Source organism: Lytechinus variegatus, chromosome 7 (assembly GCF_018143015.1).
Source record: "Lytechinus variegatus isolate NC3 chromosome 7, Lvar_3.0, whole genome shotgun sequence".
NCBI lineage: Eukaryota > Metazoa > Echinodermata > Echinoidea > Temnopleuroida > Toxopneustidae > Lytechinus > Lytechinus variegatus.
In genome coordinates this window covers 2,100,264-2,120,596 of record NC_054746.1, presented here as the reverse complement: position 1 = coordinate 2,120,596, position 20,333 = coordinate 2,100,264, and the positions used below count along the sequence as shown (strand labels likewise).

General features: G+C 36.3%; 1 protein-coding gene across 1 annotated transcript; it reads right to left on the bottom strand.

Annotated features, from left to right (window-relative positions):
- Positions 1–1,965: 1,965 nt before the first annotated feature.
- LOC121418198 (fatty acid-binding protein 5-like) lies at positions 1,966–4,943 on the bottom strand. Its single transcript, XM_041611925.1, has one exon. The coding sequence runs from the start codon at positions 4,402–4,404 to the stop codon at positions 3,985–3,987; it is 420 nt and encodes a 139-aa protein (XP_041467859.1). The 5' UTR covers positions 4,405–4,943; the 3' UTR covers positions 1,966–3,984.
- Positions 4,944–20,333: the final 15,390 nt, after the last annotated feature.

Sequence of the window (20,333 nt, the reverse complement as noted above, 5' to 3'; positions counted from 1 at the left end):
TTATGAGACCCTCAAGAAAGAAATTTATTTATTTTGTCACTGATTTCTCGGTAGAGATTAATTTTATTCCAGATTTGTTATGATCAGTTGTTCTTTAATCAGTAGTATTGTTCGTGTTGATATCATTACTGGTTTATAAACTTTACAGTGCCTTTCCCAGAAATGTTATCACCCCCTTTTTATTCTGGAAGCATTTTGAATATGGATAAGCCTCATAATTTCGATTTTTTTTTTTAATAAACCAAACTTACACGTGTGGGACATGCGAGTGAGTGTGTGTTTTAGTTTGTAAGGGTGAGGTTGTGAATGAGCTAAATGGTTGCTCCTAAGCCGAGAAACAGGTCCCACTGTGTATTATAACTCTTTAGGCAAAGTTGTACAAGATTTTTTTTTTAAAATATGAGAATATGAAAATTATGAAGTGTACAAAATTGTAGCCCTAATTTCTTGCCAAAATATGACTGATTCTGATTTTTTATATCCTCATTGGCTGATAGCCATGAAAGATATTTCCTGTGAACTGTGTTGATGGCATCAATCTGAAATAAAATGATCGCATACAACGGCATGCAATATTCAATTTATCGGTAAAATCACAATTAATAACGGCAATCATACATCAACTTTAACATGTTTATGAAAAAATTAGCTGGAATATTTCAAAAGAAGCATGCCAACTTGACCGTTCCACATACGATCCACGAGCACCACACGCGCATGCGTACACATCTACTTTCCATGAAATTGTATTTTCCCCTCGTTATTATAAGCCTTTGACGGAAGAATGTCTCTGACCTTCAACTCTGCTATACGGTACTATATTGATTTAATTCTGTTTATTCCTATTTTTGCCCCTTCCTACGAAAATTAATGAAGAAAAAGATATACAAAGAAAGATAGAGAGAGAGAGCGAGAGAAAAGAACAGAAGAGAAAGATGAAAATAAGAAAGAGAGTTAGAACTGTAGTACTATCCGGCAAAGGGACGGGTGAGTTTTTTTGATGGTTTTTTTTTTCGAATCTGGGATAACCAAAATGTGAAGGTCTTCTGTCAGTAGGCATATTAGTATAATTACATACAGAACGAAGTTTACTCACTCATCCCATCTCTTTTCTTTTTTCAAGTCAATTAAGACTCATCTGCTAAAAATAATATTCCCGAGGCGACCAAGGCCAGTGACGCTTTTGAAAACCATTAGAATACAATTAATAAAACTGCAGTGTACTTTTGCATAAACAACAAAAAAGCGAATGCAACGCCATGTTTTTTTTTATTATGGTTTAGCTGTTTTAATACTTTGTATATTTGAAACAGTATGACGATTGTTTGAAAATCTATACGGCTACGGTGTAGACAATTATTTTTGAGAATAAAGTGTACTTTTCTTTCATTAAGTAACCAGTATACCTCAATACACAGTTCACTAATAGAAAATATTCAAATGAAATAAATTGATTGAACATTTCTTTCTTGGAAAAAAAAACAACACCACTAACATTTTCTGAAAACACAGAGCAGCGCAATTTACTTTTAAAGTAAATTGAATCATGAGCTAAAACCGAGCCTTTTGGGTCAATTTCAGATGAAGTACATGGCATATATAAATCACAATTAATACATTCATAATTTCATATCACATGTTTAGGGAAAAGGTACCATAGAACGACGTTTCACATTTTACAACCCAAACAACATGAGTAGTGATGACTGTTTCTTTCCTTCCTCCTAAATATATCATAAAACACTGGGAATGATAATCACTATAACGCCACAGTCATACTGGCGAGACTGACTCCTGAACGATTTCCGATGACAGACAATCGGTCGGTTTAGAATCGGTTTCGTTGGCATGACTGTAGCATATGATTTGATTGGTCACAGAAATCGATGGCTTAGTTTGTAGATTTTAGCTTTAAATAAAACCTCTCAATATCTATATTCCCCATACTTTTTATCCAACATTTTGAAAATATTGAATCCATACCTTGTTGGAAAGAACAGAGTTTCGCACAGTGTGTTCACATAGTGGAATATGAATATTATTCACACTGTTAAAATGCTCAAATTCAACACTTTTGAGATATTTTTCACACTGTGGACACCTTGACAGTGTGACACAACGTATTCACATGGTTGTGAATATGTGATTCACACTGTTGAAATGTAACTGTGTGAGGGTGATTTCACATTGTTCCACACTGTGAATACATTGTTACACACACTCTGGAAAGCTGTGTTCTTTCCTGTAGGAATTGTTAAGATTCATAGTAACAAAATGTATACCCTATGTTCACCAATCCTGTTTGCCGTTTAAGATTCACATTTTAGACAAAATATCCCATTAACAAAATTGTAGATTTACGTTTGAGAGTTGTGCAAATTAGACATTGAATGGTGCAAGACTGACAATTTGATTTGAGTATGTGATTATTAACATATAAAAATTGATAAATTATAATTCAAAGGGTTTTGTGTCATTTCACAGAAGTGAGCAATTAAATCTTCCATCATATGAAGCTAAAATGCACAACAATTTTATGCAGCATATCAAACATTTTTTTAAGAATAAATAACTTCAGTTGCTGATGAACTCGTTAAACGAAGCATTCAAGATACATGTACATCCATTAAATTATTTCCTAAATGAACGTTTTAACGCAAAGGAACATCCTTATATACAGATAATATCTAGATATTAATAGATGCCGTTATCTTTTACAAGTCTGGCATTGACTTGAAGCCTTGAGATCACCCCCATCATATATATGCGAAGGAAGAATACACCAATATTGCAAAATCAAATGTCATTTTACACGCCAAATCGCCAAAGTATCTTTAAAAATGTGTTAAGAATAATGAATTATTTTGATTTCATTTCAATTACATTACTTACAGTATCCATAAAAAATTACTGCTTATTGTAGATTAATGCAAAAAATGAAGTATGTTTAATTTTTGCTTCCTGGATTTAATATTTTTCTTGTGATAAATATATCAAATTAATTTCTCCGATTGAATGTCTCTATATTTTTCTTTAATTAAAAATTGAGTAATTGTTCTATTCGAACCTTTCGTAAGGTTCTTCCGATATGTAATTGACAACGTACACCTAATTCATTACGTCATTATCTCTATCACAATGCTATTAATGTTTTAAGTTACACACATCGTACTCACTCAGACAAAAATGAGTGAAACTCTTTCAACGTTAACTCGTATTTACAGATAAGGTTAAAAGGCATAATGAAAAAAGATTTTTAACTTGGTCTTTCTAATTATAGGACAGTACTGCACAAAAATGATGTTCTAAATATACAAATATATATAGATTAGAGTGATAGTACACACATTGTGAATAGCAGCTGCGTTTCTTAGGTTTTAACATGAATTCAACATGTTCTCCATATTCACAAACTACGTGGCCTTTCAAAGACTTCGTTGACGGTAAAGGTGCTGCATCTAATGTCATTTCTCTGTTGTCCATTGCACACGAAGTGACTGTCCTATTCAAACCATTGCACAATGTAGCTTTTAAACCACCAAAGATTGCTCTGTCTCCTTTAAACCCATGTGCGTCAGATAACCAAAGACCGCGTCAACTTCCGCACAGTCCTGCGTCAACAGAATCATTTTTCGTGTGCAAAGGACATCTGGATAGACGGCAATTATGGCAGTTTATTTTTTAATCACTAGGCACACAGATGATAGGGGGTTAATGTGGTTTCCAACGAGAACAAAACTGATTTGAGAATTCTTTCATTACTATTATAAATGAAATATATTAGGCCTACTGATAGTGGTACAAGCGAACACTGTTAATATTAGTGAAGCTACAATATACTTATCAGACTATAAACAGGACTATAACAGTTAAAACTTTTATGTATGTGTTACCAAAGGATGTCTGCGATGCTGCAACTTGTCTGGACCTTGCGTCGGTGTGTGCTACGGGAGCTGACTGCGGTGATCAATCCCCTTGTCCGGCTCAGTTTTCGATGTCCTCAGATCGCTTGAAGACTCGGGTACACTTTACAGTGCCTTTGGAACAGGTCATGATCATCTCACCATCAATGACTTCCCGAACGACCACGTGTGGTTCACCGGACTCTTCCTGCTCCAGAAACCTAATCTTGTTGTCGTCTTCCAGTCTGGCGATGGTCATCTGCTTCAGGCCGTTGGGGAGAAGGTCCTCAAACGGGACACCAATGGTGAACTCCTGCTCGTGTATAGTGATGACAGGAACGTTCATTTTGATGTTAAAGGTATCCCCGTCTCGCGTGATGTCACAAGAAGGGTGCATGTGAATCGCCAGCTTCCGCATCGGTGCATTTACACCCATTTCTTTCAGATACTCTTCGAAGTTCTCGCTACGGACAAGCTTCCAATTGCCAATCAGAAGAGACATTGTTACAAATATTTATCTTGTTCGATGATTTAGAAAATATAGAGAACAGATATTCAGCTGCAAGTAATGATTTACGAGTTGATAATGCAAGTTTAGAGTTTTGTTTTGAAGAGAACGATGATTAATGCTTTGAAGTCTGAAAGAGTATTGCACCCCAGTTATAGCTCAAAGTGACATACGACGACAGACTAAACAGTGACATGAATGTTCTGCAAGAATTAAGCTGGATTGAGACCGAAATTCTTGGGAGTGAACGTCGGGCTATCCCTCGTCAACCCGACTGGCATAACTCAGCGATGATGACCGGGAGCTGGTGTTAACGCATCTCCTGTCTGCCGATTGATGCAAAGTAGAAAAATATGATACGGTTTCGTCTGGTGCGAGGATTATCAGGCAGTCTGTTGATCTGTGCACGCTGTTCAGGGCGATTTATATGGAACAGACGATGGAGTCGATTGGGAGAGCTGCCATCTCACGGCGGTTGGCTCTCCGGTGAATTTGGCGCACTACTTTCACTGTTATGACAACCCTCCTCTCTGATTGGTCGAAAATACTGGATAGATTCCGCCACGTCAACTTCTGTGAGTGGAGCAATAAACGTCCAAACGAGCCACTGATTCCGTGGTTACTTGCAGATGCATACCAATCTCATTCCATTTCTCCTCTTCTTCTGCAAGTCGCTCATTTAGTTTTCCTTCGTACATCGGTCATCATTTATTTTTGCCACCATTTCTTTTCTTTGTCGGCAAAACCCATCAAAAGTATGAATTTACCATGTTTACCCACGCGAACTTGCTCCCCGTGATCTACAAAAATTATTCTTGTGTGAAGATCAAAAAGAAATCTAACTTACAAAGTGGTTAAAAAAGCTACTTACATCTAATTCTGATCTGATATGTAACCTTTTTATGTTTCAGTTACTGTCATATATGGAGAAACATTTAAACAATCGTTTTTTTTTTTTTTTTTTTTTTTGGGGGGGGGGGGTCAGTGCAAAGTCTTCATGACATCCTGAAATGCCAAAACGCTTTGAACATTTTCAATAATGAACATAATGTATACTTCTTTCTCTTGAACGAATTAATTATATCTTTAATCATGGTATTACTCCCTTTACCCTATTTACAGCCAAAATGATATGAAAGTCATGTTCAATCCTGTCAATTATAATAAGCTGAATATATTTTTGGTTTAAGATAGAAAAAAAAGGATTTTTGGATCTCTATTACTATGAGTTGAGTCATTGAGAAAATCAGTTTGACTCAGTCATGATTTACGAGGGTATTGCCGTCATCACTGAAAATCACAGTTACTGTTGAGAGATGACGAGTTGTCAAATACCTGTGCGTTTGAAAATGAATACGTCTTCTAGTCTTATTCTAAATTCAGATAGTGATGCATACTATTATATTTTACATTTGCGATTGAAGATCTTAAAGCGTTACAAGTAGGGTTATTACGTCTCCGCAATCCAACAAGAAAACCCCTTCGTCTATTTCTAGTCACTTTTTTGTTTTCGTTGACCTCAGGTTACACTACAATGACGATCATCAGCGCTTGAGGTTACTAGGCTATATTAAGTGAATGAATCTCTGTAACCTATCGTGATCAACACTCACGATTCATCGATTCGAGTATTAAAGGACAAGTCCACTCCACAAAAAGTTTATTTGAATGAAAAGAGAGCATAACACTGAGAATTTTATCAAAATTGGTTGTAAAATACGAAAGTTATGACATTTTGAAGTTTCGCTTAATTTCAGAAAACAGTTATATGCACATCCTGGTCGGTATGTAAATGAAGAACCCGATGATGTCATACACTCACTATTTCTTGTGTATGTTATTATGTGAAATATGAAATATTCTAATTTTCTCCACATTATCAAGTGAAACAACGATTAATTCTTCTCTGAACCTGTAAAATCAGCATTGTTTAATACTACATGGTTCAGTCAAGTTGGCCCTTATTGTCAAATCTGTAAAAAAAATGAAATATTTTTAAATCAAACAATATAATATAATATAACAAAATAATTAGTGAGGGAAATCGTCAAATGACTCATTTGCATGTCACTGAGCTGTACATGTCACTGTTTTTTGAAAAATAAGCGAAATTTTAAAATGTCATAACTTTCTTATTTTACATCCGATTTTGATGAAATTTTCAGCGTTGTGCTTTCTTCAAATCAACGGTATTCTGGGGTGGACTTGACCTTTGATTAGAACATTCAAACATGGCGGTCATCTCTTTACCTTCCTGTCATTCTCTCTCTCTCTCTCCCTGTCACTCTTTCTCCCCAATCTCTCTTTTTCTTGGCACAACTCTTTTCTTCCCCCTTCCTAAAGTTGGTGCCGGGGGATGATCCATATAAATTATTCATATAAATCGCAGAAGAAGGGGATGCTTGAACCGCATTAGAATTAATAATATCTCCCAGATAGGAATATTGCCCCCCGGCTATGGACATGGGGTGTTGAACATGGATAAAAAGTTTGGCCCCTGGAACCCCGGTCGACTGACCGACTTTACGGTACATTCGTGATAAGAGGAGGATAGGGAGAGGAAGAAGGGAAGTTGTGCCGCTAGGGATGCCGGGAAGGGAAAATTCCCAACTTTCGATCGGTGGTAGACGAGGGGTGAGACAGAAAAGGAGGTTGAGGTCATCTAAATCGAGATTATGGATGGCGTTTTGCTACGTTTTGTATTGTTTTGTTTTAACCTATTTCAAATGCAGAATCGGTCCACATTTTAAATGGAATATATACGATGCATATGATTCCTTTAAAAATATGCTTGAAAATATGTTTTAAGAATCATTTTCTTAGCTTTCTGTAATGTAATTCTTTTTTCAATTATATCAATCTTTTTAAAATACTTTCATGCACCTCTGCAAAAAGAAGATAATATGCAGATGAATATTTGCATTGAAAACACATTAAAGACGAATAAAAAAAAATGCATATTCTGGAGTGGGTGGGGATATTCTTAATCCAACCAAAAGTGTATAAAGAACAAATAGGTCAACCTGCACCAACAATGTGAGCACCATCAATATGCTCATCACATCTAATAATTGTACTATCCTTTACGTGATAACAGAGGAATCAAAGAAAACAAAGGAATCGGTGAATATAGTTAAGGAAAAAAAAATTCTTTCAATTCTGAAGAAATGACATAAATACAGAGCTAGAACTTTCTTTTTTTTAGTAAGGTAATTAAAAATAACTTGTAGACACTGGTATCGCTTTATCAGGTTAAGATCTTGATTTTAACATAAAAGAAAATAGGTCAGGCAGACAGACAGACAGCCAAGGAGACAGAAAGTGCTATTAAAATACTTGTAAGCACTATTTGCAGGGTTACTTTTATTTCGTCGTAAAAACAACACAATCGATAAACATAAGAGTGGAGTCATTGTCGCTCACGAGTTTTACAGACTGCTGACGCATTTGCGTTATGAAAATTAAATGAGTCAATGCAGACACGGAAAAGCTTCAGTGAGGCACGAATATATTGTAAAAAAAAACAAAGAACAAAAACCTCCGAAATTTATGTTACATGACCTTTCACAATTAGGTGTCTCCTTTAAGAAAAACCATCTGACACACTTTTGTTACGTCTTTATTGCAACACTGAAATTAACACAGGGTTATCGAGCAATTCCCGTGTAGGTTTAGACCAATTAGAGAGTAACTTTGCAGTGTTTCGAGGCGTAATTGTTGCGATAATAGTCCTCAGTCGAAGTGAGTGTACCTAATAGTCATTGATCTTTATCATCAGCCGAGTACGTTGTCTGCTTTCTTGTCCTTCCGGGAATCAGAAAACTAACTAGCAAGGAAGAGGTCCCAGACTATAAAAAACACTAATAACACCCACATACAAGACATGAAACCATTACAAGTGAAATTGGGGTGTTCCAGTTCTTAGAAAGTAGGTCAGGCCATGGTTTAAAGTGCATCATTCTTTTAGCCCGCACGACAGAACATTGTTGGTATATGGCGTAAATCTCCCGGGAAAGAAACATGACAAAGTTTCTTTTACGCTGACTGATAATTTCTTCTCAACCGACGGATTGAAAGCCGTGTTTAGGCTCACAACAAAGGGTCGCACTCATTATGTGTGGCATCACTCCAAGCTCATACAGTCCCATCGACCAAGTCTACTCGAGTCCGATCAAAACGATTACCTTATTATTCAATGACTTATACCATCAATCGATTTGGACTCGCTCTCGCTTGTGTGACTGTAGTTTAGTTATAACTTGATAAACTCACACAAAGGCAGAGAATTAAGGTTTAAAGTCACCGTGAAACTAGATTCCACTACATGTGCCTGGGATAGCAACGTATTAAACAAATAATATTTCCCGCCAATGTTTTTAATTGTGTCATTCACCAAATCCACGGCCATGACGGGCATTTCTTTCAATACATAATTTTTTGAGTAATTGTAGGCCGAGTTAAATCACTATAGATTAAAAACAAGATGAACATTATTTTATGTCTTTCTTGGATGCATTTATATTTATATACATTGAAAGTTCCAGTTGGTAAAACTATTCTTTCAGTATATCACGAGTAGATTTTGTTCTTTTATCACCAACTTGTAATTCATAATTTATTAATTTGTTCATATTTAGTGCGATTTTATAAATATTTTAGATACTAGTAGTTAAGTTTACTTCATTAAAAGCATGATAATGCATGTATTCATAAGACCATGTTATTAATCTGTTAAGGGGGAGGCTCCAGTGGCGTTGTCTAAAAATAAGAACTACCAAGATGCGAGCCACCAATCATCTATCATGTAGGCATTCTATATGAATTTTACAATAGCTATAGCTATTCAAATAAAAATCGTAGTGGATTGTTATAATTACAAACTCTTAAAGATCATAGTGCTTAAATTTTTGTAATTATATTTTAGGAGGAAATATGTTTGAGAATCGGAATTTGTGAGATTATGTATATTGATAGTAGGAAGAAAGTGGCATTACCATTACGTTTTAGGGGGAAATGTGTTTGAGAATTGGAATTGTGAGGTTAAGGATATTGATAAAAGTGAGAAAAGGGCATTACGTTACTGAAACCAACTAAATACAGTGAAGACAAGTCGATGGTATGAGAGATGTGAACGCACCGATAAACTGAGGCTGCAGGCGCTGCGATACCCGGCCTGCGCTCCGAGTGTGACGATGATCCCGATGATCATGCTGATGGCAACCTGAGAAAAAAAAACTGTGGCAGTTAATAAACTTCCACTCCTGGGAAAGACATTAATCGGTCGGCTAGCTTGTCTTACCAACCCTCAAAGTGGTTAAGAAGAAAAGAAAATAATGTTCGTGAACATGGAAACATGGAGTAATTTGGATACCAAGGGAACTCCTTTACCGTTTACTTGAATTATGTAAGCATCTGCGTCCGGGGATTTCTGTGGTTGTTGTTAGAGTTGGTTTAGGTTTTTAGGTTAGCTTGGGTGTGAGGCAATTTGTCATCGTGTGCTTTCTTTGAAATTCATACTCATTCTTAATCATGTAAGGGAGTGAGAAAATAAGGAGAGAGAGAGTGGGTGGGAGGGGGAGTATCTACCGACTTTTGTTTTTCAAAGTAGGATTTTAGCTAACATTTGTACATTACGAGGGTAATTCATGAAATTAAAAGTACTTCTTATCTCTCTTTTGTCACAGTTCATTACAAATAGAATGAGAGTAGCTATACCTATAAATGTTCTCAACCTATAACACATCACTTAGTTGTTGGCTTGTAGACACAATGATTTTATCTGTTTATATTTAGGGTAATAAGAACTCTTCTCGTTACTTTTATAACATTACATTCAATTTCATTCCAAATTCAAATGAAAATATAAAGGTCACATAATTATTACAAATAAACTGTAATATATTGGACCTAACACATCATAGGTTATTGATTCACCGTTCATGCCAGTATTTATCCCAAATAGATAAGTAAATAGACTAGAGTACATTTTGTCTCAATGACTTAAGGATTAAAATTGCATTTCTGATTCAATAATAATTTACTTTAAAACAGAAATTCTATTTCATGAACTTTATTATCTTCCGAGAGTCGGATCAATACTTCTAAGACAACTTTTATAAAATAGAATGGAAAACATTTTAGGCCGCCAGTGTTCTTAGACGAATAATGCTCCAACTCGTTTTGCCATCTTTGCCATGTGAACGTTCTGAGTCTGACACTGTAACCTAGTTTTTACCGCCCAAAATGTTGACAAAAATAACGAAAAAGGGATTCTAACTTTTCACGGAGGAAAGCATCATGTTCCGGCCAACAGTCTCGCGTCCATATTTTCCCCGCTAGCGAATGTTATTATTTAAAAAAAAGAAGTATAGAAATGTCTACAAATAATGTCTCAAACTCCACTGCCAGACGCCATGAATACCGGCAGCACATTGTTACTCAAAAGCTCAATGACGGTTTCAATTAACATTCCGTGTCGTGGTTCTCGAATAGAAGCCCGATGTCGGGCACATGTGTCAAAACATGTTTACTACAATATCATTTCTTCTCAATGGGAACACGGATATCAAAGCGAAGTGGTGGCTGGAGGAGGTCGTTCTAATTTCATTTCTTGGGTTATCGGTGGTTGTCGACCTTTTGGCTGTAAGACGATCACGGTGATGTCGCGACGGGAGGGTGGTCGACCCGCGAAGGGCCCGTCTCGGTTACCGCCACGTGCGTCGATGTCGCGAAGGATGGCGTCACAATTTTAATGGTGATGCAGAAATGAAAATGAAAATCAAACTGTGGGAGGGACTCTGACCTTATGAACTAGATTGGTAGACAGTCAAAATCCGGGAGGATAAGAAGCCATGTGGCAATGAGCATGGAAACTTTTTGCGACGAAAAGTTCGAACAAGAAAAGTTTTACGAGCGGAACAGAAAGATTGGGAATTGGGATTGACTAGACGTCACACGATGATGCTCAAGACCTCGACAGAGAGACAGAAAAGAATGAAGAGAAAGAGAGAGAGGGGAGACAGAGAGAGACAGAGGCGTAAGGGAGAGATAGTAAGAGAGGGAGAAAATAAGGCGAGAAAGTGAATACTGAGATATACAGTAAAAACTGAAATAAATTCTTTAAAGTCTTTATGGCATGATAAAAGATTACAAAGGATTAGTGCATTCCGGATTGCTAACAAAATAAACAATTAAAATATTCTATTTTATAGCGCGAACCTTGTGTAATCTTCATTTTCCGTTGAACCATTTTAGTTTAGAAATTTATCAACTTGGAAATTCATTTAGTTAATTTGTTTATATTTCAATAATGCAAAAAAATAATTTCATGATGAAGAATTACTTCATATCTACTTCTGATAAGCTTCCAGAATGAATATAGAAGAATGTATTGTTCTCTTTTTTGTCCACTCTATAGATGAATAATTGTTCATTTCATTTACTTGTAAAATTATATCACGATACACTGTTTATGGTAAAAGAAAATATATTTCCATGTTATATTTTTAATTATATCCAACATCAAATTCGGACTATTGTCGTTATGAGAATCATAATTCAATCCAAATTCAAGATGTGTATCATCTTTTTAAAAACGCTAAAAAATCCTTTTAGGTCATAAGGAAATTATCAGGCATCATAGATAAAACAACTAAACATTGATAAAATCATAAGTATATAACAGGGGATCTTTCCTTATGGGATGAGAATGTGATCTTATGCTTGTTTGTCTAGTTTGGGGATCTATATACTGTTTGATAGGCTACTGATTTATATCTAAATAATGTAAGTTACTGTCATGAAAGTGCGATACTCATGATTTACAAATTATGTATTAGGCCTTATTAAAGTTGAGGATGAGAATGATATATGTTTGGCTGTGGCTAATACAAGTCTGAATTTTGAATAATGATTATGATTATAAAATGTTTGATTTCGTTAATTTTGTATTCAGTGTATGCATTATATATATATATATATATATATGCATTTATTTATTCATTCATTTATTTAAGCTTCATTGCAATACACCGATTATAATTTTTTTAATGCATAAATTGAGTGAGAATAAGAGAAAACACTCAGAGAATATGTGTATGGGTGAGAGAGAGCTTGCGTGAGGGTGTCTTTGCAGGTTTATGTTAGGGTGTTGTGTTTGTGCGTAATTAGGGAGAGGGATGCGCCGGGTGTGTATGGGTATATGGGAGGGTGCGGTGGGTGAGTGTCCGGGTGAGTGTGCGTCTGAGTATGCGTATGGATTTTAGAAGTATCGGGGGGGTGAGGAAGATGGGGAAGGAGAGGAAGCTCGCGATTGTGTGCTTCTAAAATCACCCTAGAACAAAAATATTCACTACTTTCAAACCCAGTGTTTTAGCCACTGGCACCATGGCACGGATCCGCTAATACAAACGCGTGTGTATAAGCCTACAGTTATGATATTAGTGTGCACCCGACCTAGAAATATGAATTTAAACGTCAGCTCTAGAGTGATGATTTGATAATGACCATTCACCCAACTACAAAAAGTGATCAGCTTTGATTACTCATCGTTTTGTGTCTCCAAGCGTCCAATTATCTTACTGATTCCCTTGCAAAAAGAGTCTCTTTCAATATAATATCTCAAGGCTTTCGATGGTGATTGTTTTTGTAAGCATTATTAATAGAGTGAATATTGCTTTTCTCCAGCGAATTACTGTTCATACAATACTTGCAACAAACTGGCTTTTTTAATCAACACGAAGGACGTTGAGAGCAGTAAAAGGTTAAGGACATTATCAAAATACATCGGCATAAACAATGATCTACCGTTATGATGCTCCATTCATTGCTTTTGGTGTTTTTGTTTGATTTTATTACTTCGTTCTATCTGTTTTGTTCGTAGTTTTGTTTTTGTTTTGTTTGTTTGTTCGTATTTTTTTGGGGGGGGGGGGTACTCAATGCGATAAGAAAGTAGAATGAATGTCTGGTATAAACAAACCAGTTAAACGATATAATACATCGTTTAGATGAATCGGCAAGACGGTTCTCGTGCCATTATATCCGGACTTTATAAGACAATTTATTGATATCTTCATAGACTGCTTATCCATGACTCATTAAAAACTTCATTAGTAGGTCTACTCGTGACTTCCATCGGTATATCCGGTTACCATCTCCATCAATAATTCACCAGAGCTGTTGCTTCCCTTCTATATAGCAATGCCCGTTGGTGATAGATGAATTTTTAATCCATAATGAAACGACGCGTATGTCTTGAGAGATTCATCCAGGATGATGAATAGAAATGCCCTTTTACTTAAAAAAAAAAACCGGCGCCAAAAATGAACAATAATTGTTTGACGTATAGGCACAGTGTAGCGACGAGAAAATGCCTCGCTTGTGTATTTTACGATTGTTTGAAAAAAATGTTTAGGACATATGTAATTTCATGTGCAATATGTCTTCAATTTACGTGCGACCATCAAGTTGATCACGATAAAACTTCATGGTGAGAAAATACCTTTGTAACATATTTGTTCGAATTCCCATTTTTTTAAATATAGATTTATCGCAGAAATGTCTAAAATCAAGGGGAAAAACTATTGACATCGTATACAATCTAATTTTATTGAAAAAATATCAATTTGTTTTGTTCAACATTGGTTTAAATCATTTTAAAAAAAGGGAGAAACGAATTATCATTTATCACTGTTATTTTATGCCTAATAGGCCCTAAATTGCATTGTCCATATTTAAGCAGAAAGCTATCATCATTTTTTTACAGTCAATATACTCTTAAGCTACAACTTCAAAATGAATTTTCATTTTTTGTCCCATTGTCTTGAAAGGGTTTGTGTCCGGAGTCATGACAATGACCCGGGCCTCAGTCTATTACTTATTGCTGCGGCTACCATTACCAAAACCATTCGATCGACATGAATTGGTTTCGATGATGCGACTACTGGAGTGCTATCTATTTTCTTTCTCCACTCAATGGCAAGGTCATCTCAGCAACATTATGGAAGCAGGAGACCGTCAAAAACACGGATATACGTCGTGTCGTAATTCAATTTACTACACGACGTAAATAATTACGTAGTGTAGCAATTCGAATTACTACACGACGTAAATAATTACGTAGTGTAGTAATTCGAATTACTACACGACGCAATTCTGAATTACTGCCCAACGATTAAATGTCATGACGTTAAATGAATTAGTGTCGCTACATCAAATAACTAAGGTCGTGTAGTAATTCGAATTACTACACTATGTAAATAATTACGTAGTGTAGTAATTCAAATTACTACACTACCTAAAGAATTACGTCGTGTAGTAAATAGTTACTACACGACGCAATTCTGAATTACTGCCCAACGATTTAATGTCATGACGTTAAATGAATTAGTGTCGCTACATCAAATAATTAAGGTCGTGTAGTAATTCGAATTACTACACTACGTAAATAATTACGTAGTGTAGTAATTCAAATTACTACACTACCTAAAGAATTACGTCGTGTAGTAAATAATTACTACACGACGTAATTCCGAATTACTGCTCAACGATTTAACGTCATGACATTAAATGAATTAGTGTAGTGACGTTAAATCAACCAATGAGACCGTTCGTTATATGAGCGCAATGCGAAGAGCTGAGACTACAGAGTATTGTACAGGAACGTACCGGCAGGAAGTTAGTTGGATGTTCGATATTCAGGTTCGATATTCAAACGCCTGTGAAGCTGGACCAATATTCGATATTCAAATATTCAGGGGTTTAGAAAGCTAAGGGGTTTTACAGGTGCAGCACGTCTCGGGCAACCATAACAACACTGGCTTGCCCAAGTACGAGGGGACAAACGTCAGTGAATAAAAGGGCAAGAATTTTTTTTTTTCATTTTTTTTTCGAGGGGCCCCCAGGGATATCCCGACGGCCTAGCCGGGGTAACACGTATCCTAACTTGTAGAACTCGACTCGGGCAACCATTTAAACACTAGTTTGACCCGGTGCATGCACATTTAGGGGGCTCAAATTAACAAAATTAAAGGAATAAAGGGCTATTTATCGCATATTGTTTATTTTTTTTCCAAGGGGCCCCCAGGAATATCCCGACGGCCTATCCGGGGTAACCACCTACCCTAACTTGTAGAACTTGACTCGGTTACCCGGCGCATGCACATTAACGGGGGGCTAAAATTAACAAAACGGAATATTTCAAGCATGGGGAACCACGTTCCTGACTAATCTCTTGGTGCCGCCAGTGGATAGAGTAGAAAAAAACAAGAAAGAGAGAATACATAATAGAAGAGAGAGAAGCGAAAGGGGGAGATTGGAAAGAAAAGGAGGGGGAACGGAGAGAAAGAGAAGGGAGAACGGAGGGGTCATATCATTGTATGAACAGGATGTTTTATGATTGTGCCCCGAGCATTAGGGCGAAGCTCAATGCGTGATAAGAACAAAAAGAGGGGGCACACAATGGCGCATGCAGCAAAAATTTGCTTCGTAATAAGTCTCGAGCCAGCGAGAAAAAAACACCTTTAACTTTGAGATTGATTTTGACATGGTATGCATAAAATAACGTATCTTTCATCTTTCTTTCCTTTCTTTCCTTTTATCCGAAGAGAGAGTATTAACTATTGTTCTCGGTTGTAGAACATTTTTTTTTTGGGGGGGGGGCAGTACTATGCGGATCGGGTCCGTGGCAATGACGGACTCGAATATCCAGCTTCACAGCAGGCGTTTGAATATCGAACCTGAAACATCCATCTAACTTCCTGCCGGTACGTTCCTGTACAATACTCTGTAGTCTCAGCTCTTCGCATTGCGCTCATATAACGAACGGTCTCATTGGTTGATTTAACGTCACTACACTAATTCATTTAACGTCATGACGTTAAATCGTTGAGCAGTAATTCGGAATTACGTCGTGTAGTAATTATTTACTACACGACGTAATTATTTAGGTAGTGTAGTAATTGGAATTACTACACTACGTAATTATTTACGTCGTGTAGTAATTCGAATTACTACACGACCTTAATTATTTGATGTAGCGACACTAATTCATTTAACGTCATGACATTAAATCGTTGGGCAGTAATTCGGAATTGCCTCGTGTAGTAATTCGAATTACTACACTACGTAATTATTTACGTCGTGTAGTAATTCGAATTACTACATGACGTAAATAATTACGTAGTGTAGTAATTCGAATTACTACACGACGTATATCCGTGTTTTTGACGGTCTCCTGCTTCCATACAACATAGCCCTCCTGTCATCATGGTCGTCTTGCCATGAGATCATAACATTTCATCCAGTCACGTGATCATGGTTCTTCTGCTGACCATTCTTATGATTATACAATTTTAGAACAGTGGGCTCGCTATATATGGACCAGGGTTCGAATCCAATTCGTACAGGCCCTTTGACTGAACTGCTTGCCTTCTTAAAAAAAACTTTCTTAGTAAGTAAGCAAACAAAACAATATCCATTGTACCATGTGTATATGAGGTGAGAAAGTCGACTGCATCGCACATTGAAATTGATGCTCCTGTCATGCGTAAGAGATGCTACGCTTGCTGATTATGTGGAGGCGTTGGGCAATTTGTAAATTTTGCTTCGCTGATTAATACGTAGTCTTCTACAAAAAGGCACGTACTCTATGTATAATGGATGATAATGAAAATGATATAAAGTATGTACGCGAGTAGAACATTATATCAATGATACTGACTTTATACAGATTTATCCTTTTTAAAGTCATTACAATGACAGAGTATAAGCTGACGCATTATGGGATTGTTTTACACAACATCTTTTAAGTCTGGTTCGATTATGTTTTCATATCAAATACTGCCATATTTTTTAGCCAGTAATTGACATATCTTGTCATGATTTTATTGAAGTTCATTGAAAGAATTTTTTTAAATAAATTATTACATTTTGTTTTAATCCGTACAGTGTCTAAACCTGAAGACGCATGAGAAGAGTGTTGTCCGAGATTAATCTGAATCAAGTGACGTACTTTACATGTTTGTCTTGTAAAAGGGCGCCAAGAACAACAAGGGAAGAAAGAAAGTGCATGCATGCTCCAAGAGATTCATGTTGCTTATTGGAAGGAGCAGCAAAAACAAATCATGCAGAGAAGTACCTTAATTTTGTCTTCCAATGCAAGACAGAGCAAGCTAGAGATGATCGTTAAATCAACCCGAATCCCATCAACAAGGGAACTCAGGGCCTCGTAACATAAAACTTTGCAAGTGATCAGGTTGCTGTTTTGTACGATTGATTGCATTGCGTTTTATATATAGATAATCGTAAAAATCAGACCCAAAATCAGTCAGTAGGTTTTGTGTTAAGGGGCCCAGAACTTGGCTAAGAAGAACGTTACAAGAGTAAGAGCACTTTTCGACTTCCTCTGACCTTACATGAGCGTTCGGAAAGACAGAGAATGTAACCCCCAAATGTAACCTACTTCTGATGTTTGTTTGTTTGAATTGATAATTTGTAGGAGCTCAAGTTCAGTGCGCTTGTCAAATGGAGTAATCCATGCAGTTTATTAATTTTACCGGAACGAATGGTGGATCGAGGGATATTGCCGTGGAAGGGCCCATGTTCATACGTACTATCTCCTAACTAATTTGGCGGGAACATGGACACACTAAAACATAGCGCGGATGTTAAGGACGCCATTTTAGGAGGGAAATGGGTGATAAGGCACCCTTTATTACCACCCTGAATTTGGCACTGGATGGGAACACTCGTCACCGTGGAAAATCATATCCAAATAAGCTTTACCAAATCCCTCCTCAAAATCCCACCACTTACAAAGGGATTTAGTGACATTTTGTGTGTGACGATCATTATTTTGACGATTGTTTGGACTATTTAATTACGTGATCGGTTGCGGTGGAGAGGATTCGGGTACTGGGAGGTTTCATCGTGAAGATATTTGATGTAATTCGATCACTCGATCATTGTCGAGCTTTAGGCGTCTGTACTAATAAACATCCGACAGCCGACCTTTCCTTAACTTAAAAATAGGGTTGGTTTGGTCCAAAATACAGGAAAGAAACAGCATTTCCAAAGGGTTTGGTGAAATTATCACAAAGATATGAAAATCATGTTGAAACAAGAGCTTGGAATTGTCGAATCCAGTCTTATTACCCCAAATCAAGAATAGTTGGGACATTTACCCTGCCAATAGCCTCAAACGTAAACTGGGGTCCATCTACGTATACTAGAGAGAAAGAGAGTACCGAAATAGAAAGCAGCAGAATATTACTGGAGTGAAGTGTAAAGTGATAGAGAAAGAGGGGGGGGGGGGGGGGGGAGGGGAGAGAGAGAGAGGGGGGGGGGGGAGACACAGACCAACTGAATGCAATTTTACGCTTTTTGATGGAATGGTCCAGGCTGAAGATATTTATATCTCAATTCATAGATGGAAATTCACGGAGCAAAATGCTGAAAATGTGATCAAAATCGGATAACAAATAACAAAGATATTGAATTTTAAAGATTTGCATTGTCTCATGAATATTCATTAGGTGTGCTAATGATGTATTGTTCTTTTATATTTTACTATATGAAACTAGGACTAAAACGAATAAGTGCATTAGTTATTTATTTCCGCAACTTATTTCACCATAATGGAGACACACCATTTACACATGTATGAAAAATGAATCAATTATGATTTCATGTAATAACATAAGAAAAAGGAAAGTGGGATATGACATCATCAGCCCATCTGATGAATATTCATGATAATGTGCATGTAACTGTTTTCACAAAACAATGATAAACTTTAAAATCCAATCACTTTTATTTTTATGGTCCAATTTTGTTGATATTTTCAGCATTTTGCTCGGTGAATTTTACTCTATGTATTTAAATATAAATGTTTTCAGCGCGGACCATCCCTTTAAAAGCTGGCCTCCGTGACCCCGACTCCTAATGGTGCTACAATGCGCGATTGAGCAGTCTTTTAAAAAAAGAATTCATCAAAATATGGCATCAATTCTTAAGGTTTGTCTGAATTATGGATCGATGTGAGTGAAATACTCGATGAATCCATGTGGAATTTAACCAATAATGTATTCATGTTCATTATGTAACTTTGAATGTGAAGGTGATAATCTCAATGAAGAATTTAAAATAATAATGTTAAATGATTTATGTAGGGTTTTGTTTTCTTATTATTTTTTTAAGTCTTTATTTTTCTTTTATTCCTCGTAGCGCTCAGTCATTAAGTTCAAGGTTTACTATGTTTCGTTATTTTAATACCCTGTTCTACCCAAATGTTCATCTCAACTTTTTCCAATAGATGATAATGTGTTCCCATATAAGACATGCATGTATGATTTTTTTAGAGATCTTTGAGCTTTAAACATTTAAATTACGCGATTTATGCATGGAAACTAGAGCACTTGAAATTCAGGGTAGGTGATATCGTTTACTAAAGATGTTTTGGTGGTAAATCCAATTCATATTTGATATTCTCGCAGGATGTCAAATGAAAGCAGAGCTGAATAATGATAATAATGTTACATTATACAGTATAATAATGCTTTTATTTGTTATCTTTTTTTTAACGAATCTCTAATACATTATGTGAAGTCAACAGAGAAAAAAGGTTCCCCCGTTTTGGATACTTACTAATCTGATTGGTTTTGCGTCTGTTTGTCTGTGTTTAACAAAATATTGCAATCTGTATTGTAAATACATTGTTAATTAATGTGAGTAAAATTTATGATTGCTGTGAACACTTTTTAAGTGCTTATATAAGTTCCGCAAATTTGACTATTTGGCGTCATCAAGACTAGTTTGATAACCATTTGAAAACACTTTCCACCATCGGGAGTATCCTCACCTGTCGAGCTGGCGCACAATCCGAATCCTTTGAAGTCTACAAGACAAATTCGATCGTCTGATAGCCA

Coding starts and splice junctions, on each gene's coding strand:
- LOC121418198 (XM_041611925.1), bottom strand. CDS start 4,404: ATGTCTCTTCTGATTGGCAATTGGAAGCTTGTCCGTAGCGAGAACTTC.